This window comes from Calidris pugnax, unplaced genomic scaffold, assembly GCF_001431845.1.
Source record: "Calidris pugnax isolate Ruff unplaced genomic scaffold, ASM143184v1 scaffold25, whole genome shotgun sequence".
NCBI lineage: Eukaryota > Metazoa > Chordata > Aves > Charadriiformes > Scolopacidae > Calidris > Calidris pugnax.
Window position 1 is genome coordinate 7,159,856 of NW_015090805.1, and position 21,581 is coordinate 7,181,436.

General features: G+C 44.0%; 1 protein-coding gene across 1 annotated transcript in view; it reads right to left on the reverse strand.

The window, feature by feature from the left end:
• Nucleotides 1-4,393: 4,393 nt before the first annotated feature.
• Nucleotides 4,394-21,581, reverse strand: part of CLIC6 (chloride intracellular channel 6) — a 34,940-nt gene continuing 17,752 nt past the window's right edge. The window contains exons 2-6 of the mRNA XM_014937977.1: nt 11,798-11,907; nt 11,220-11,345; nt 10,283-10,389; nt 8,118-8,299; nt 4,394-6,423 (exon numbers count right to left, since the gene is read on the reverse strand). Coding sequence (XP_014793463.1) covers nt 6,262-6,423; nt 8,118-8,299; nt 10,283-10,389; nt 11,220-11,345; nt 11,798-11,907 — 687 coding nt within the window. The 3' untranslated portion in view covers nt 4,394-6,261. The remainder of the gene's footprint in view (nt 6,424-8,117; nt 8,300-10,282; nt 10,390-11,219; nt 11,346-11,797; nt 11,908-21,581) is intronic.

Genomic DNA, 21,581 nt, shown 5'->3' on the forward strand with positions numbered 1-21,581 from the left:
GCAGAGCCAAGGTGACTGTTGTCATGAGGATGTAGGAGCATGGTCAGCTGCTAGAGCTGCTCTCACTTCTGCAGCAGCTGTGGTTCAGCAGGCTGCCTGTTCTATCAGTGCATTGATGCGGTTATCTGGGTGTGCCTTTGCTACCACATGTCCCAAGGCAGAAGCTTTATCTAGAATGAAATGGGAGAGGGAGGAGGTGGGGAAAGGCATTCAGTTTACCTCAAATTGCATCCTCAGTGATGTGAGCTCTATCAGAGGAGGGTTTGCTGATTAACCAGCAGAGGAGTAACCTTCAGGCAGACTTGTACTGATGCAGTAGTGAGACTTTCTATCCACACCACAAGGTATTATAACGAATATTCTTACTGTATGGACACATCCTTACCACCTTGCTCAGGCATCCTTAGGCACAGAAGTGCTTGTACCACCCTATCTACAGTACAGTTCTGTGTGAGGCACACAGAGCCTCTATGTTGTATCAGGGGGATCTGACATGCAGCATCCTCCTTGCAACCTATGTGAGGTCTGATTCCTTGTAGCCTCTTATATGAGGATGGCTTCATTACCTGGAGCAATTTTAGTATCCTACAGTGGAGTGAGCTGGAAGATCTGTTCTGTGATTTTTCCTATAGGCAAAGGAGCAGCAGAGTTTCCACTTGTTTTCACCCCTTGCCTTCCCTGCAGATCACGAAAGGAGTGAAACTTTTAGTAGCTTGTTACAGATCCTAATGTTTTCAAAATGAAGAACAAGAAGTTGAATGAAAGCAGCTTTTCAAATACTTCTCATCAAAAGAAGATACAGGTTTAGTTTAGGTCTTGTTTTACTTTTTAATCTTGAGTTGAAAACCAAAGTTTGATATTCTGTGGCCTTTTTTCATTTTTTCTCCAGCACTTCTACCTCTCATTTTTCCCTTTTCATCACTGAAAATAATAAAATAAAAGGGAACGGAATGATAGAGGAAAAAACCCAAGAAAAACAAATGCCCTCAGTGTTTGAAAAGGACCATTTATTTTGATTTTGGTTCATTGGTTTGATTTAATCAAAAAGTTGAACAATTTTCAAATTTCCAAATAAGACTCTAGTTTCCCTTAATTCATTTCCAGAATAAATTTTTCTGTTTGCATTCTGCTCATCAGTAAAAACATCTTAATCAGCATGAGTCCAATTTAGGCCAGGACCTGGAAAAACCTTTCTCCTTCCCTTCTTTGCAGTTTGCTAGTGCAGGAAAACTGAATGCTGGTCTGAGCTATATGTTAGAAAATCCACTGGGTTGATTTATTCGGTAGCTCATGAGCAGGGCCTACATTTGGGTCTCTGTCACATGAGACAGCTATGAGTAGTTCAGGAATACAATGCCAGTTAAGGATGCTGACTGGAGAGTGTAGCAGTGAGCTTTGGGGCAAATCTCTGCTCTCCCAGCCCTGCCAGGAATTCAGGATGTCTCACCAGGAGTCTTAGTTTGTAGGGCAGCAGCTCCCGTGAGCGGTCAGTAAAGTCACGGTGAGTGTCCACAGAACTACTATGAGCCTTTGGGTAGCTTTCAAGGGCCCATGGGGGACATCTGGGTTGTTGGCAGCACTTGGGTGATATCAGCACTTGGGGTGGCTGGTTGAGAGTGATGTTTGCTAACCTAGTCAAGGCTCTACCATGCAGTGGATAGTTTCTATTGACTTGAACTTTCAATGTCGTGCCTCACCTTAGCACTTAACTACTGGTTCTTGACAGCTTAGAAATAACCTTTCTAATGACTTAGAAAAAAAAAAAAATACTGGCTTTTAAACTAATTTTCAGCCAGTTGCAAAGAGCTTCTGAAGTTTAGATATTTGGTTATACTCAAACAAATACCATGTTGATATGCATGAGTAACTTGCCTTCACGAGGTTTATTTTTTCACTGCTTTGTTAAAAAAAAAAAAAAAAAAGAATGCATAGGGGAAAATATGTAACAGTTAGTTATCCTGCATTTGATTTTATTTCAGCTTGCTTTTGGAAATACTGCATTGAGCGCAAGTAGTGTTTAACCTTCAAGTTGATGGGTCGTGCTGAAGACTCGGGTACTGACGCTGAGAAAGAAACCTTCAAACCTTGAAGAGTTTTCTACAGAAGTGGTTGAAGAACAATTAATAAAGCAACTGTATGACCTTATTTGCCTTGCGTATAATAGGTGCTTAAAAGGGAAATGTAAAAAAATGTATTTTAAATAGTAATATAATAAAAACTTTTTTTTGTACAAGCAACACCACATAGAAGACTACTTATGCTAATAATGCATTTGGAAATCAGTAGCTCAGTCTCCACAAACATGGCTTTAAGTAATGGAATAGGATTTCTGCCCTGGCATGGGATCAAGCACTACAAATCTCTGTCTAGATTTTACATCTTATCGCATGTCAAGGCTACTCGGGCAACTGGTGATACCTTTAACACCACAACTTACTTTCTCTCTCCCTTTATCTCATCTAATTTGTTCTCCAGTAAATTGTTAAAAGAAATCCTTCAATAGTCTTTTAAAAATAGAGTCACTCAAATATGGGCATAGGTATTTTCTTAAAAATAACGTGTTTTAAGAAGGTCCAGACTTAGACAGTCAAATGTGTAGAAGGTACAGTTTCATTTAGTGTACACTCAAAATATGTAGCAGATAAATGGGATTGTGTGGACACTTTAGCTCACATGATTCCAGGACAAATGAAGTGGCTGCAGTTTTCTGATACTCTGGGTCATTTCTGTGACTTCTTTACCCGCATCTCCCTGTGTTGCCAGAAATATGCAAACACCAATCATAATGTGCTGTTGTAGGTAGCATCATGCGTGCCCAAAAATCCACCGTGGAGAGCTGGAGCCATAAACATCTTTTGCATGAGTAAGGGGGGTAAGGAAACCACAAAACGTTAGGTTTCAAAACTATCAGTGGCCCAAGCATTTAATCAAACATCCTTCCAAGCAACGTCAGATTTTAAGAAAAAAAAACTAGCTTTGTTGAGCGTCTGAGGCTTTTTTCCCCTTTACCTGACACTACTGAAAGTGCAGGCATGTGATTCTGATGAAGTCATGGAGAAAGAAGACAGGGCGAGGGAGGTTAAATGTATGATCTGGAGGGAAAAAGAAGTTTCATGGTGTCTATAAACCATAAACATGGGCATAACACAAAGCAGAATGGTGTTTCAGACAGATGTGTCTCTTACCCTTTTCAGTCAGTAAGGACAAAGAGTGATGGGCTGCTGATGATCCCTGGCACACCAGCTCCTGAGCTGCAGCCTCCTGAGCTGTGTTGGCGTCTTTGGGCACCAACACGGGTGCTGTGGTTGGGTTAGGAAAGCAGGCAGGGGCACACCACGGGGTGGCTGTTACTATGGGTCCAGGAGAAGGAAGCCAGCATGGCAGCTTATGGAAAAGAATGGTGATACTTATTCTAACTGCCACATATTTTACTTACTTTCAGTGTCCCGTGGGTCACCTGCACCCTGATGCCCGCCCACGCGGTCTGTGAGTGAGGTGGCAGACCAGTGCTGCTGGCTGTTGGCTGTCACGTCCTGGCACAGCTCCTGGATTCTCCACTGGTGACAACCAACTGTTTTCTGGATGTGCCTTTTATACTCCCTAGGGATCTGTCAGGATCTTTAAGTCAAAGGCAAAATTCCCATGTGCCACTGTTCTGTGGTTTTCTTCATCCTGTTTCTCCTCAACTCTTTACCTTACCTTGAGGCTTCAGTTTGTTCTTTGCCTTCTTGCTATCAGGTCCTTTGAATGAATTTGCTTCTACAATGCCCTGTAGCGATTAGCCTATTCCTTTTTTTAACCCTTGTTTCTCTGTTTCTTCAGCAAAATTCCTGTTTGCCATCGCTCTGTGGTTTTCTTCATCAGGATGTTTTATGGCTCCCCTCCTGTTTCTCCTCATCTCTTTACCTTACCCTGAGGCTTCAGTTTGTTCTTTGCCTTCTTGCTATCAGGTCCTTTGAATGAATTTGCTTCTACAATGCCCTGTAGCGATTAGCCTATTCCTTTTTTTAACCCTTGTTTCTCTGTTTCTTCTAGTGCTTTCACATGCACATTTTCATTCATCTCCACCAACCTCAAGACTTGTGTTAAAAGTGGATCTCCCCAACACCAAGCAGTTACCAATGTGGCCAGCCCCAAACCTGCGTGGATGTGGGACAGTTTGTGCCAGGTGGTCAAGGACTACACCCTGGCCCTTTGGGTTCTTGTTCAGCAGTAATGGGCACAGCCAGTGTGTACTGCTCTCAAGATCCCCCTGGAGGTCCATGGCATACGTGATTCCTCCAAAATAAAAGCTGCATTAAATTTGGCCTCTTATTTCTTAAAATCCAGGCCACTGTTGCGATGCATCTCACCAGGAAATGACCAAGGAAATAAAGACAGACCACAGTTCAAATTACTTATGAATTTGTATATTTTCTATTTAAATTTGTAAGGCATATGAAAAAAGCATACAGATTTCATTCTTTATATATATTTTTATATATATATGTATGTATTTGAAAATACAAAGTAACAGTTAGTAATAGGTGATGAGTCACTGCTCAGCTATCAACCCCGGTATGAGAATTCACAACTGAAGGTGGAAGGGGAAAGGATTGTGTCTGTTTTCTCTAAAGGCAAACTAAAACTGCATATTGAGCAATGCTTACAAATAATTGTCATGATAATACATTGCCTCAGAACCGTGTAGTTTGCAAGACGAAGACATCGCAGCCACAATGTATCTGACACCAACTATTACCTTTAAGCAATGCTTTGTTAGCAAGCGTGCGCATGTTTGACATGGACAAGGATGAATGACTAGTCTATAACAGTCTTCTTGTGGATATAGGTGCTACGAAGGCTATTTTTAGCCATTTTCACATCTATTTTGTACGTACAGGCAAAATCCGTCAGAAGGAAATTTCCAGGTGACCCTATGACTAAAGCATTGCACCCTCTACTCCTATGGGCTTGCTGAGAGCCTGCTCAGCAGAAAGAAGCTGTGGACATCATTTTTCGTACTCCATACACCTCTAATAGTGTTTTCTCTGATGCCAGGCGACGGGGTATTTCTCATCAGTACTGGCTGCCTTGAGCACAGACTCATGCGAGGCTGGAGGGGTTCATCTAATCCACCCCTGGCCTAAGGCAGGAGGTAGGTCTAACTTGTTTCTGATAGACACATAACAGATAGATAGATATTCTGATAGATATCTGATAGATACCGGGTGTCTATCAGCTGTAAAGCTCTCAGCAATGACTTCCTAACAGCTGCCCTGGGAAAGCCAATATGCTGGAGCTCAACCAGGAAAAGGAAGTATAGAAGGACTGTTTCTTTCTTAGACCCTCTCCTCCTCTTTGCTTTTCAAAACCAAATGAGAGTCATGGAAGGATGACCAAGAAAGATCCTACATCGGTAGCTGGGGACAGATGTTCACCTATTTCTTCTGTCTAGAGCGACAAAGCCTCTCCCTCCTCCCTTGTCAAATATCTACTATCAGATAGTCCATAGGCCAGTGACAATCTGTGTTCCTCTCTTTGGGAGCACCAGGAAGTTTGATGGGTTATGCAGCCCTGAGAGAGAAGGCAGGAATTCTTATTTATTTATTTATTTTTAATACCAAAGAAGACTCATGCAACGTGAAAATGAGGTGTTCTTTGTTGACCTGCCCTGCAGGTCTCTAGCACAGAGGAGAGAGCTCCTGGGATGTCAGGTGTGGTCCCACCTACGAGCTGGCCTCTCTCCTGCATTAACCAGGGTGCTGAATGGGCACCAGCTGCTGGCTCATGGCCCTCAGGCTTGCAAAGAAGCAAACCAAAACCCTCCCAGTAACTGTGAAGTTTGGCAACAACTGTGAAACAGAGATCAGAGGCAGCAATAATGACAGGTTAAATGTGTGTTAGAAGCAGGGCTATCTCTTCTCAAAATTCGGCAATTTAGTGTAAGTCACTAGTCCGTAATATTGCTATAATTGTGTGACCTACACCGTTTCCCTAACTTCAACAAATGCTTTGATATTGACTGATGCCTTTAACTTGCAATGCACAACAGACATTCATATGTCTGCATGTCTGTACATATCTGTACAGACACATAAACATATACATACATAATTTAAAAATGAGCAAATAATGCTATACAATCATTATAAAAGAAGGATTGGCCAATAACAGAACTTAAAATTACACTGCAGAATGTATGCTGGCTTTTGCTTTTTTCTTTCTTGGCTGATGCCCATCTAAATCTCAGAAGTAATAAAGAACTGAGGCATCTTCTGTTTACTTCATTCTCTTTGCAACATCCAAATACGCGTATTCAATTTCTTGATCAGCAGGACAAGTGTTTGTAAATTCATCTCTTGCATATGCATTGTTCAAGTATCTTGAAATCCCTGTCATTTCAGGTGGAAAATCAAAATTTCTGTATTTTTTCGCAACAACCTTTTATTAAAAGAAAAAAATAAAAATATCATTACACACATGATCTGAAAAAAAATTCCCAAATCTACTCTTTATGCACATTTTTAATTTTTAATGTGCAATTCTGTTGTTATATGCAACAGAGGGGGAAAGGAGAAGGAAAGACAAAAAAACCCAGAAGACATGAGATAAAGAAAGCTAGCTAACAAGCTAACTCAGTTTGAAGGATTTATGTGGTATGTTCTGCAAGAGCTATGCGGAGCTATGTGGACCGGTAGACCACACCTGGAAGAGATGCAGCTTGCAACAGCAAAGGAGCTAGCACAAACCAGAATTAACAGACTAATCTTACAGTAATAAAGTGGCCCACACCTCGATAATTTCGCTGAAACAGAAAGGGAAAACTTGAATTACAATACTAAATTTCAAATGGCTAGAGAAAATGCCTATTGGCCACTACCTAATCCCTCCCTGTTGGCCAGAAAAGATGGTGTGACATTGGTTCTTCATCACCCTTCAGACATTCACCTGGCACAAGGTGAGTCTCCCTGCCTCGGCTCTGGTGACCCAGCTACCTCTGGTGCTCTGCTGTGCCTGAGCTTTGCGTGGGCGTGGGAAAGGGCTCATTCCCTTGCTCCTCTCTCTGGAATAGGTTCAACCAGGACATCTCTGAGGAAAGTTTTCACTTGTGGAGGTGTCAGAAAAAAAAAAATCCAATCCACTCTTCCTCTGAAAACATAGCAGTCAAAAAGGAAACTTTCTGAAGTGACCTTGTTTGTTTGAAAACTAATGAATTTCCAGTGTGGCTATTTCTCTTCCAGAACCAGGTTGGCTCCAGAGTCGACCAGGCACAGGCTGTAATAACACCCAGACACCTTGGTCACCAGGACTGTTAGGTGTGTGTGGGTGCTCTGTAAGAAGAGGCCAAGAGCCCTGGCTGGAAGGCAGTGGGTGGTGGCTATCCTGCCAGCCTTATTGGTACTAGTAGTGATATTTAACAAAACAAAAATGTTGGATTAAAGGTGAGAGAAAGAGGTTTGAATTTCAGCTTTTTCTGGCTTCTTGAATTCATATCATAGAATCATAGAATTGTCCAGGCTGGAAGGGACCTCCAAAGGTCATCTAGTCCGACCTCCCCGCAGTCAGCAGGGACACCCCCAACTAGACCAGGTTGCCCAGGGCCTCGTCGAGCCTCACCTTGAATATCTCCAGGGATGGGGCCTCAACCACCTCCCTGGGCAACCTGTTCCAGTGCTCCACCACCCTCACAGTAAAGAACTTTCTCCTAATCTCCAATCTAAATCTGCTCCCCTCCAGCTTTAAGCCATTGCCCCTCGTCCTGTCACTACAGGCCTTTGTAGTGAATTGGCATGGACAAAATAATTTAACCTTACTAGTCCATGGCACTTTGCATATGAAATGCAAATGAAAACTTCTCTATAGCACTGAATATAGCCCTCATTTCATACTTGTGAGAGGCTTAGAGACTGCAGTCACAACCCAGATATGAAACCAGATATTCTAGTTCAGGAGTGATCAATCTGAGGATCTGCCTAGCTGTGCCGTAATGAAATGGCCTTGTGCATTAGCATTCAGCGTCCCTACAGAGCCACTGTGTGGCCTCAGAATAGGTAAAGGATTCCTCTGCATTTTAGAAAAGGACCTGAGCTTCTGTGTCGCCCTTCTCCTCAGGAAGCTAAAAAGCAAATCCAAACCTTGATTATATGGAGCTTTGGTAGGAGGTTGCAATCCGCTAAGGTGAGCTCATCTCCATCCAGGAATTTCCGGCTGGAAACAGTGATCTCCTCAGTGCTGTAAGCATCAATTTCATCAGGCAAGGGGCTATTTAAATAGTTGTCCAGCTTCCTCAGGGCTTTAAGCAAAGATTTTTCCAAATCTAGGTTAAGACAATAAAAAGGTCATTCAGGCCTGTACCAAGGTCTCTCTGACACCAAAGCAGAAAGGCGACTCCTGCATCCTGTCTTCTGGCACCAACCCAGCTTGCAGACACCCGGCCATGCCAACTCCTGCAATTCCTTTATCCAAAGCTTAAAACCTAATGCTGGGATAAGAGCTCTAAGTAGCTAAAGGGGGTTCTGAGAAAAACCAGACTGGGGCTGTGTTACCAAAAATGGCTCCCGAGATATCTCTGCAGGGTGTGCTTTTGCAGACTGGCCTGGCAGAGTGGCTCTGCCTTCACACATTGACTCTCGCCTTGGGAGCCAGGGGGCAAGTGCATGCCCACAGGCAGGACAGCAAGGCTGGGGGTGACCATGGTGAGCCACCAGGATGCCACTTTGGGGTGTAAGGGAAACCGGTCCATGAGTCCTGAGCTTTCATCTGAGCGTGGAAGAGTGGGGTCAGGGAGCAGGGACTGGCAAGGGTTGGCTGAGGTCTTCATAGGCTGGTGGTGCCTGAGTGCCACTGGGGAGAGGGGAAAAGGGAGCAGCAAGAGAAACAGGGCTGAGACCTGAAGGACAAAGAGGAGTTAACGCACGGTAGTAAAGAGGGTCCTGCTCTAGAGAGATATGCCACGGGGCTAGAGTCCTCATTATTTACACAAATGGAATAGAATCATAGAATCATAGAATGGTTCGGGTTGGAAGGGACCTCAAAGATCATGGAGTTCCAACCCCCCTTGCCATGGGCAGGGACACCTCCCACTAGAGCAGGTTGCTCAAGGCCCCATCCAGCCTGGCCTTGAACACTTCCAGGGATGGGGCATCCACAACTTCCCTGGGCAACCTGTTCCAGTGTCTCACCACCCTCATAGTAAAAAATTTCTTCCTGATATCTAATCTGAATCTTTTTTCTTCCAATTTTAAACCGTTTCCTCTTGTCCTATAGACAGGTAGAAAGGTAAGGTCTGAGTTCAAGTGGGCCGTGCTTTTAGCAGAGCTGTTGGGAAGCTGCAGTGTTATGGGCTTGAGAGCTGAAGAAACAGGGAGGAGCTGGAGCTGGTGCTCCCATACTGACAGTGGCATCTGCTTGAACTAACTTTGGGAAGCCCCAGATAAGAGAGTGAATAGGCACAGATTTCCACAGCCTTTATGCTCTGGAAAACGACTGCTTAACCTGAGCTGTAAATGGGATATCTGCAGCACAATATGCTAGAATTGTAGAGCTTCAATTTATTCCAGCAACTACCCCGTCTGACTGCAGCACATACTTTCGTTAGCATCTTTTCTTGGGTTCTTTATGAACGCAGAGAATTTTGCAAACACGTCGTTTCCTGCAGAGTTAGACTCGGGGTGGTTTGGTGCAAGTTTGGGATACCTGAGGAGTTAAAAGAAACAAAAAGAAGTTATATGTCTAGCGTTTGTTTTCATCTCCGCTAATTATTTAATACACATTATTTACACTGCAGCCACGCAGGACTCTCAAAGGGAACCATCCTGACCTAAAAATCACTTAGCAAGTCCAAATTTAAACCACAAGGTTAAACCATGTGGATGACCTTCTTCTCCTGAGGGGGGTGGGAGACGACTGCAAACATTGCCCAGACAGCTCAGTGCCTCTCCCAGGTCTCCTCCACTGGAGGTGAGGCTGTGTGGAGCATGGCTCCTGCCATGGGGAGGAGAGAGGGGAAAGTCCCTACTCGCACTAGCTGCTGCTCCTCCCAGGCTCCAGATAGGAAGGGAAAAATGGAGGGGAGCAGCTGCTTGCCTGGTTTAAGGCAGGTTTGGCAGCTTGAGAAGGCAGCACCATTGAGGGGACTGCTGTCCCAGGGAAGAGATGCTGGGTGGGTGGTGGACACGATGCTGCTGATGGGTGGGAGGGCAGGGACAGTTTGGGAAATGGGATATCTGCAGCACAATATGCTAGAATTGTAGAGCTTCAATTTATTCCAGCAACTACCCCGTCTGACTGCAGCACATACTTTCGTTAGCATCTTTTCTTGGGTTCTTTATGAACGCAGAGAATTTTGCAAACACGTCGTTTCCTGCAGAGTTAGACTCGGGGTGGTTTGGTGCAAGTTTGGGATACCTGAGGAGTTAAAAGAAACAAAAAGAAGTTATATGTCTAGCGTTTGTTTTCATCTCCGCTAATTATTTAATACACATTATTTACACTGCAGCCACGCAGGACTCTCAAAGGGAACCATCCTGACCTAAAAATCACTTAGCAAGCCCAAATTTAAACCACATGGTTAAACCATGTGGATGACCTCCTTCTCCTGACGGGGGTGGGAGACAACTGCAAACATTGCCCAGACAGCTCAGTGCCTCTCCCAGGCCTCCTCCACGGCAGGTGAGGTGGTGTGGAGCGTGGCTCCTGCCATGAGGAGGAGAGGAGGGAAAGTCCCTACTCGCACTAGCTGCTGCTCCTCCCAGACTCCAGATAGGAAGGGAAAAATGGAGGGGAGCAGCTGCTTGCCTGGTTTAACTCAGGTTTGGCAGCTTGAGAAGGCAGCACCATTGAGGGGACTGCTGTCCCAGGGAAGAGATGCTGGGTGGGTGGTGGACACGATGCTGCTGATGGGTGGGAGGGCAGGGACAGTTTGGGGAGAGGTGGGAAGAGCTGCTGGGGTGGGGAAGGAGAAGTCTGAAACCCAGCCCCTGCTGTGTGGTAAGATGAGCCCACCTGGCCACTCAAAATGAGCCCTAGCACATCTGCCACGTGGGAGGCTTCCACTGCCCTTTTCTTCCAACTACCTGCTCCCAGTAAACGTAATTATTTATCTAGTGCGAAGGGGGAAACCTCAAACAAACACAAGTGGAGGAAAAGAGGTCAGGTTTCTGCAGTGGCACGCAGGCTTCTGCAGGTGCTTGCCCCCACGGGCCGTGAGGGGCTAAAAGTGGCCAAGAATACAGTACCGGGGCGGCGCTAGTTTTTCTTCCAAAAACTCCTCGATCTTATTGACATCAGTTTTCACTTCGCCGTCAAATGTCATGAAGGGGGGGTTTGTTCCTGGGGCGAGGTTCTGCAGGTCAGCAGGCTTTCTGATGGGAAAAAAAGAGATGGGGTTAATCACAACAAGAAGCAATTTTGAGATTTCCACAGTCAATTGCAACAAACTGTTTCCCCTATAAAATGGCAGGCTACTTCATGTCTTTCTTACTAAATAAAACTTATCCAGCTGCCTCACACCAGTGGGGTGAGAAGTCGCTAGCCCATATCTGAATGTGCTCTGAAATGATTAAAAAAACCCCCAAATCTTCTGTCTTATGTTATAGAGACCTACTGCAAAACAGATTAAGATCTCAACTGTTTCAAAGGAGTTAGTCCACTTTATATTAGTGAACCCTAACGAGGAATCAGGCATCCAGACTGTTAACATAACGCCAAGCTACAGTGTGCATTTCAAATCTATCAGAAGAGAGACACCCTTTAAAAGAGAGTCACCATTTTGGAAAAGTTATTCTGAAAATGAGAACCCCGGTTACAATCTCACCTTTTCAAATCCACGGTTGTGACATTAAATATGACACCTTTTAGCCACAGAATCATAAAGAGACGCTGAGAGAAGGGGCAGTTTCCAATACTTTCTCCATCACTGCCAGCCTACAATCAAAAAAATAAAATAAAAAGGTGCACATACTCTGTGATGACAGCAAATATTGACAGCACATGCAGTAGGAAAGCAGAAAACCCAGATCTGCTATGAGTACATATAGCATGTTACTCATCTCTACTAACACATATTTTCATGCAAAGTTTCTTTACATCCTTCTCCAAACATGCACATAGATATGATGAAGGATCCTGTCATCTTGGAGAGGTAGTTTTTCATTAAAATACATAATGAATATTGCCATCAGTTGGAAAACAAAATTGAAATGCCAGCAATCCTTCCACAGGAAATAGTCTCCACTTCATTTGTCTCTGTGAACATAAATCTACCTAAGTCACTGCAAGATTAAAACAATTTAAATCAGTTTATGATCACAGGAAACAAATAGAGAAAGATTTACCAGCATAAATTGAGACATAATGTCTAAAGCACTTAAGGGAAGAAACAGAATAAATCAAATGATCAAGAATTTCAAACTGAAGAACTGTGGGGACCCCAGAGAAGGAAGGAAGGAAGTAAGTTTGCAGTAGCCTTGCTCCAGCTGAACCCACCCGTCCCCGCGCTTTGCTGAACTGAGGCTTAATGAATAACAAGTGCCGTGTCCCCCTGGCTAATCCCACCTCCTTATAGACTCAAGGCTTCTACTTTTAAGACTGAAGTGTGGCCACATCCTCTCTTCCTGTGTGCCCTTGTAATGTAAGGTATCAATGTAAAGCACAAGTGGTGCAAATCACCCTTCGTGTCACCACGGAAGTGTTGCTCTCATGTACTTTGTATTGCATTTCGTTAAGAGGCTTTGTTAAAATGAGGCAAACTACCTACAGTAGTTACTGTAGGTTAAATAAGGCTTCATGCAACACTGTTGGGAGAGTGCAGAGGTCTAATTTTTAAGCCCTTGATAAGATTCTCCTAAAGCACAGTTTTAAAACTGAAGATTAAATGTAAAGGCGCAGAAGTAAAAAACCAGGTGTATCATTTACTTAGTTAATAGGTTAGTTCATTAAGGTTTGCAGATCTTATAACCAAACAACACACATTAATGAAACCAGTTCTACTTGCTCTTTCACCTTCCTCAACGCTATCGAATGAATCTCAAATATAGTAAAAAGTTCTCCATAAACAAACATAGCTGTTGCGTAGCTTCACGGTGCTCACCTTCACAAAGAGCTCTATGTCTGGAAACAAGCACCTGGTCTGGAGCAGGCGGGTTCCTGCCATGGAGCTCGAGGGACGTAGGAGGAGGGACACTCCTGCGGCTTGATAAACCCTCTTATTCTCCCTTATCGACTCCAAAGGATTCTCCCCTGGTAACTCTCTGCTGCTTTCTGCCTCTGGTACTGCAACAACCCCTGCCTTTCTTGGCAATGAAAACCAGAATAGCCTACTGCCTCAAACGCTGCCAGGGTATGAAAACTTTTAGAAATGCTAGAACAGCTGGCCAGCTGTGTTAGAAAAGTCTTGTTTCGTAGGCAGCAAAAATGAAAGCTGGTCAAAAGCTACTATTGTATTTTTCCTCCTACTCAGAGCACTGCTTCCCAGCGCTGTACAGTTTACAGCAACAGGAAGATAGAAAACTAGTGCATATTTCATAAAAACAAGACTACAAATGCTGCTAGCATGTGCTTAAAATAGAGCTAAATACATGACACTACCATTTTGCCTCATCCTGCCTCTTACTTCAGGTTTTACCAACCCTGCAAGGAAAAAAGGGGATGAAGGGTGATACTGTGACCCCTTGGTGCTAGCAATGGGTACCCCAGACTCTCTCGGTGCTGGGCTGCACTGAGGGGAGAAGCAGCAGTCAGGGGATGTAATTTTGGAGATGCCGTGTCTGGAGGAGGCAGGCAGATACGTCTGGTGGTGGACTGGCTCCCACCACCTCCTTTCCTGCTGCCCCTCACTTTCTGCCACAACCACGTCCCAGCCCCCTGCCCTCACACAAGCTGTGCTGCCAACAACCTGCTCTTCACCTGAGATGGGCTCTCAGGGAAACCCCTTGAGCAGAACACTGAGGGGGCAGCAGCCCAACCTGGTACCAACCTGTGCTTTGGTGTCTTAAACTGTTTATTACAGAGGAATTTAAACCATCAACTGTAGTCAGTGAAGAAATAATCTTACAGTAAGAGATTTCTATGGTCTGGGGAAAGAAAGAACAAGTGTCCAGAAAAAAAACATTTCCTACAACTGATTTGATATTTTCATTCAGTCCTTGATAGGAAAAATCAAGTTATCTCAGCAGGGTTCATGCACCGTTCAGAGAACTCAGCAGATAGCCCTGTGGTCAACAACAGCCATGTGATCAAGAGTGACAGCAGGGTGAACTTTTCCTGATCAATTACTATCTTCTGATGGCCATTAAATACTAACATTTTGGCTCCCTCTAACTTTTACTACTGGAGCTAAGGAAACAATGGTGTTGCTTGGTTTTGTCCCACATCACCTTGGTGATGGTAAATTTCAGGGAGCGGGATGCAGCTCTTCTGGGGAAATGTCCACAGGTAGAGTCAGAGACCCAGGCCAGGACAGACGTGTTGCCATGACAAACGCAGGCATGAAGCAGGCACTGAGTCCCAATTTGTCCTTAACTGGAATGACAAACAGGCAGCCAGGAAGGTGAGGGTTTGGCAGCCTTGGAGATGTTACAGAAGCAACCTCTTGATTCTAAGTGCAAACTTTTTAATGTCCATACCTACTTGGGAGGGAAACTTACTACAGCACTACCATTTTGCAATGCATAAAATAGCAAACAGCCAACCTCTCAGCCTTTTTACTTTTATGTATCTCAGCCTGCTAGCAACCTTTCACAAAAAAAAATAATAATTTGAACACCAAGGAATCTAATAAAACAGGGAATTAAGCATTGTTGATTACAGCAATGCTCTGCCAACTGTAATGACTGAGATGACTGATGGTTTATTTGGTACTTTTTCACTACTTCTGTGGGCTAGTTCTGATGGTGTTAAACATGTCGATGAAGTTCAAAAGGCACCTGACCTCCACATACAGTGCTGTGTCCTCTCCTACGCTGCATACAAGGGACATTAATAGAGTACTGCTGTCTTCACCATGTTCTATACAATTCAGGTACCATGGTTTCTAGTGAAGTGCTGGGGTGTGTGCCCATCTTTGCTGCCTCCAGTGGTTATGGTAAGCACTTGGCTTTTACAGCAGAAAATTCACAAGAGACTAGAATGTTTCCCCATTCCTGATGTGGCCGTGATTCCTCTCACAGCCTAAGGAGGAACTCTTCTGAGCAGTTTCCTTGTGAAATCATTGGTGCCCTTTTTAATATAAATCTGTTCTAAAAGCCCATGCCATCCAGGCTGTGTAGTACAACCTGATGTCTAAGATGGGGCCATGACCTCTAGGGTTGCTATGCCTAGACTGAGAACAACGGCAGATCTTTGGGAGTTAGTCAAAAGCCTTGGCTGCTGAGGTCCTACAGTAAAGGAGGCAGGTAGGGACAACTGGGAAGCTGAAAGCCATTTAGTCCCCAGGGGCTTGAGCTCTGGCAGAGAGGCAAAGGGAGGACAAATCTCTAGACTAGTCACACCAGCGCTGGTGTGGATATACCTTCAGGTTTCCTTCAGATCTCTAGAGCTGGGGGCAAATTACAGTAGCCCACACAACAGCACGAGCAGTGATAACACCTTTCCCTACTGTAACAGCGACCAGCAGTCTGAAGTGACTGCAAGACCTTAAACACCAAATCTAATTCAGAACTTGACACGGTTTGACCTGGCAGCTCAAAGACGCTAGTTTCCTATAACCTTGAAAGCCCAGAACATGGATATTTTGTCCTGCTCTGGAAAACAGGGTGAATACAGCTAGCTAAAATGCCTTCAAATACGTCAACTTGCATTTTGGCTTACAAGAGACAACTCTGTTCTCCTAACTCAGCTCATCTAATCTGGGAAGCTAGAATTCCTACTGGACATAAAAGCATCAGTGACACATGCCAAAGGTGTTTGTCCAAGTTTCCAAACAGAGGGTTTGCCATGATGAAACCAGCCGCTCAAAAGTCACGAGCTGGGACACTGAAATAACTTTATACGTGCACACTGAGCAACACGACAATAGCTGAAGTATACCATCATCATACCATAATGTATTTTCCAACAAAGCAAGGGTGGCCTTTTTACAGAAGTGAGACTGTGTGTCAACGATGCAGCAGTAAGAGAACAGGAAAATATGCCTGCCCCATATTAATACCCCCAGGGAGACAGCACAGCTAGGGCTATTGCAGCTTGGGAGCAAGACTCCCTGCATTTTTCTCCACAGCAGCGCTCAGGGATGTGTAACTTTGAGCTGTGCTTGGTGTACGTGCAGAATTTAATTACACTTCCTCGCTGTGGGGCTTAGTGACGATGCGGGGTGAAATCTGAACACTGGTGAAGTCAGCGTGAGCCTCTTGCTGTTGATTCAATGGAGGATTGTGTTTCCAGACTGGTTATAATCCTAATAACCAGGCAAATGCTGCTATAATTGTAGGTAATGCTGCAAGTTGGCCTCCACCTGCAATTGTTGTGACATTCTCTTAACATCCAGCTCTTGAGGGTGAAATGGGCCAAATCCCCAAAACACAGAGCTGGTTTTTATGCTCTTCTGCTGCTTAAATAGATGGCTAACCACTGTCTTGAATAAGTGGCATTTACGTTTTAATTGTGATCGGTCAGGAGGTCAATATGCTTTTCCTAGTAATACTGGGATTTAATGAGTTCATTAATCAAACAATTAAGAGAGCCGTTGCTGCAGAGGAGAAAAATGTCAGGCCATGCACAGAAGCTTTCTTTCAGAGCCTTCAGGCAGTGATTGTATATTGTGACAGTATCAACTTATGACAGCTCTCCATAATCATGTGCCATTACTTAATGGGATCATTAGCCTACACTCCCTGTTTCCATTTGTCACTGTTCCACACTCTCTTCGACCTTTTTCTTTTCATTGTTGGTGTTCTGGGTCTCACTCAAACATGGTGGGAATGGGAAAAGCTCTCCACACCCTTCTTTCTACTACTACTTTAGCTCACAGGTAAGAGCATCATCGTGCCCTAGGGTAATTTCATTGGGCGGCAATACCTTATGCACAAGATATTAAAGAGGGTCCCAAAAGAACTATATTCAGTTTCTGGAGCTGAGCTGCTGCTGCTACCACCTTGATTCAGAAGCTCTGCTGTTCTGAGTGGCCTCGAAGAGGTCACTTGCCTCCACATCCTCATCCATAGCAAGAGGATAATTATAGTGACTTTACCCCAGGAGTCATACACTGTATGTCATTCTTAAACCAATAGTTTGGGCCCTCCCTGAGGTGGAGTTGCTTTGGCCTTGGAGCTGTTTTAAGAATTTGTTTTGTAACCATTTCTGTCCAAACATTTTAGGAACCGGGTTTTTGAAGGTTCTTCTACTGACCTCAAATGTTCTGTGCCTTCAAAATAATGATGAGTGGAATTTGTTTTTCCTGGACTTTCTGTTTCCTTTTGAAGGTTAAGCGCGGAAGAAACAGTTCAGAAGGAGCAGAGAAGACTCTTTTATTTGTTTTCATATAATTATATAATCCCTTTGAAGCTACAATAAAAAGGAGAACAAGGAGCATAATTTTTTTTTCCCAAAAGCTGAACTCCAATTCCATTTTCTTTCTTCGACACGAGAGAGCTGAGTTACCTCCTTTCCCATATTTGTGCTGGCTAAGAGGCAGGTTTATCCAGCAAGTGGAGCAGAACCGCTGCCTACTGGGAAACAAGGAACCGTCCAGCTGGGACCAGCATCGTGGATCTGCCCCTGCCTGTTCTGCCGAGCTAGCTCAGTCTCAGGCTGAACTGGGACTTTCCTCCAAGTTTCCTTATTCGATCCTTAGCTATCAGGCAGTTTTTGTGTGCTCCTCCTTCTCCTACCACAATGCATTTGATCTCCTGTCAAAGAAGAGGAGCCACAGCAGCCAGCTCCCTCTCCTTTTTCACAATGCATTTGATCTCCTGTCAAAGAAGAGGAGCCACAGCAGCCAGCTCAAAACTACTGCGCCTGAAAAACTCCAAGGAGATGGCAAGCTTGGGCTGCCTGTGGGAAGCAACTTTAAGGCTTGGGTGCGACTTTCAAGACCAACAGCTATTTTGTTTTCATTCCTTCTAGAGGCTCGTTTGTTCTGCGCTGGCATGGATTAGCTGAGCCCACTGCATTCCTACCACCGACTCTTGCCCTGAACTAAGCCCTGCAATGCCAGCCTGATGGCAGTAGCTCCTACGAGCAGCCACCACTGGCTTGGCACATGTAGTGGCAACACAAGAAAGGTCCCTGTAGCAGACAGCTCTGCTTCCTGCCCTACGGCACCACTGGGACCAGCCATTGAACTTGACTGCACGATGGCCAAGAAGAAAGGGGAGGGGAGCTTCCATTGCCTTCCCCTGCCTCCTCACCCTTGAGAGTGAAATCCCACTGCCCTCTAGCTTACCATGAAATGCCCAAGCCCTTTTTGTTTTGTTTTGTTTTGTTTTTAATAGAGCATTTTTATAAAATCACGGGCAGAAAGACAGAGGGAAGCAGTATGACTGCATTCCCATACTCCCACCAGCACAAAGACCTCCTTCAGCCTTGGCAATAGGTTTTGAGAAGTACACGGGCTAAACTGCAGCTACACTAGAAAATGTCTATTTTCTAGACATAACATTGTTCTGTTAGTGTGCCATGACAGATATATTGGTTTAATCTTATTTTTTTTAAAAAAGCATCTTCTCCTTGAGGACACAAAGTGTGTTTTACATTCTTGATGCCTGCTACAGTATTCATGCAGATTCCTATCGTATCGCAACATTGAAAAAAAAAACAAATTGGCAATACTACTTCTGTTACAAATGCAATAAAAATATAAGTCATTTTGGTTCACTGAATGTAACTATAATGCACTTAATAACATCTGATATTCTGCGCTAGGCACAAAAGCACCACAGGCACGTCATTTGGGTCAGATCGTGTTTAAACCAAAGGTTTTTGGACAGAAGAGACAGATTACCTGGAATTTTCTCTATTTTAGCGCTGTGTTCATTTTGTGGCCCTAAGGCTAGGGCAGGAACACCCAAACACTGAATTTTAGAGAACTCTTTTGATGCCACCTACTGGGCTGGAAATGGAAGTCCTGACTTCAGTGGCAGCCTTGCATGTTAGCACTTCTCCTCGTAAGAGGTTCTCCCCTGGAGCCACCTCCGCAGCAAGATGCCTTGCTTTTTGCTAATGACACTCTTGAGAATACTTGGGATGCTGAAATTATAGTTCCAGGCTAAGTTTTAAGACAAAGCATCTGTAATTGAAAATACATTTTAATGGACAAAGTAAAAATTTTGCCGCTTACTATTCCAATACTTTTAAACAGTCATGTAGCTCTGCCTATCCACTGATATTCAACACTTAAAGCAGATGTTTCCAGCTGCTGTTTAATTTTCAATCAAATAGCAGAAATATTGATATTTAAATGTGCTGGTAGTTGAGATTCCTGCACATAAATTTACTTTTTTTTTACTTGTCAGAGTAGCCTCTTGCTGTGTGTGACATCCACAATAGGGAGGTTCAATGAAAAAGCTGCATTAAACAGCAGTTGGACACTCTTTCAGGTAAAAAATTAATTTCCCCTTCCCTTTCTCTCTTTTTTAAGAGCAAAATAAGCACCTTGATATTGAAGTGTGCCATAAAGAGTTCAGTTTTAAAAATAAACATATCTTATTTAATATTTAGAAACATTAATAGCATCTACCTTTTATGTTGAGCGGTGTTGCAGGGTTCAGAGAACACTAAACATACTTAAAGGATTACAACTTTAAACATGCAAGTTCAATAACACAGTTTTTGTCCTAAGCCCTAATTAAGCTTTCAGGTTAAGGAGGCAACAGTAAACGTAACAAGAAGCATTTTGCTAAAAATAGCTTCTTTCTCTTTTCACGGTGCTAAGAGAAAAAAAGCTTGCAGGGGAAGGAGAGAGCAAGTATACTAAAAAGTTTTCTCCAAAGGATGAAGGGGTGGTTTGACTTTCACCATCCTCTCCCACAATGTCACTTGCAAGGCCCCTTTTTCCTGCTGAAGCTGTAAGTCTGCTTCTGCTGACTCAACTGGGGACAAAAGTTGATCACTCTCCTTCCAGTGCAAACAGCTTCTAATAGTTAAGTCGCTGAATATTCAATCAGGAGAGTGTCCATGTTGAACTCCACCACTGTAGGAAGCATCACTCTTTTCCATCTCAGCAGAAATGACCCCCCTTCACCACCCACCACCTCCTACATAAGAAGGACCAAGTTAGGGTTGCAAAGACCATCCTAGCTGGAGCCTTCAGCTACAGTGTAGACAAGTTCTCACTCTATCCCCTCTGGCTCAAGCATGTGGATAATAATAATCTGGTGGTTCAAGATACAGTCTCAGTAGGAAGATCATTCAATGCAAGACTGAAAGGATCCCCATGACCACCCATCCAAACTAAACCATGCCAACAGGTTGCAATAGATCTCAGAGGGCATGCAAAATTTGTCATCTGGACAGTCAGCTAAAAAATGGACCCTGGGACCTCTGGATCTCTTTCTCTCTCTCCCGTTTTTCCTACCTCTCTTTCAAGTCACAATCAGTAAATGCATTTAGGAATGCCTGTAACTTTTAAACAAGCAAGTTGGCTCACCAACTGCAAACAGAAGGATGGGCGCTTTAAGTTTTTTTTCTGCTAAACAGCCTCTTGAATGGCAACCTGAAATGCTGAAATTAAAACAAGGGGAATTTTGCTGTCAGAATAAAACAGACTTTCATTATAATCCTGTGCACTCGGCAGGGGAGGAGAAATGACAAAGCAAAACATCAATTGACTTTACACCTCAATGATCCAACCTGCAAATTGAGGCACTTTGGGAAGAGGACATGTTAAAAAATATATGTGCCCAGATCAGCAAGCTGCACAAAACCCGAACACAGGTGCAGGCTGAAGTACAGGAAGGAAATCTTCAGGTGGAAGCAACAACTCAATTTGTGTACACTTGGCTTGACCGTAACCTGCTACTGCCCTGGAGGGAAAAGCCTGGGTTTGCTACAGAACCATGGGCAGCTGGAAGTGGTTCAAATCACTGGGCATGTTGGCTTTCCTGTGTTCTTCCTCCCCTTCACAAAAATGAAAGCATCCACTGGTCCAAGAGGGAGCCTTGGAGGTCCTGTCTGGCATTTCAGCAAAACATAAGGGCCAGTTTCAATCAAAAAGATGCTGGAGAAATATCTGGTGACAAAAAACAGACCTGCAGATGGAGCCTGCAACCCAGGAAGCAGGAACAGCAACAGCAGCACCAGCACCTTTTGGAACAGACTGAATACCGCACAAACTGATAACCCTAAGTGCTGGGATAATGAAAAAATGATAAAATGGGTACAAACTCTTATGTTACACACTGAAGCTGGAAGCCACCTCACATAGAGTCAGCCAGAAAAATAAACAGGTCTCTGCTTAGTAGAGATAGAGAGAGACACTCCTTAAGGATTCATTATCTTGCCTGTCTCACCCACCCACCCCCTTGTGATGACATGCCCTCTCGTAGAGCTGCTTTCTCCAAATACAACATGAAATACCCCCATAGAGTTTAGGCATCTAATTTAAAATAAGTGAGCTGAGTCCCACCCTTGTAGACTACTTATCAGCTAGAGATAAATGATGAAAA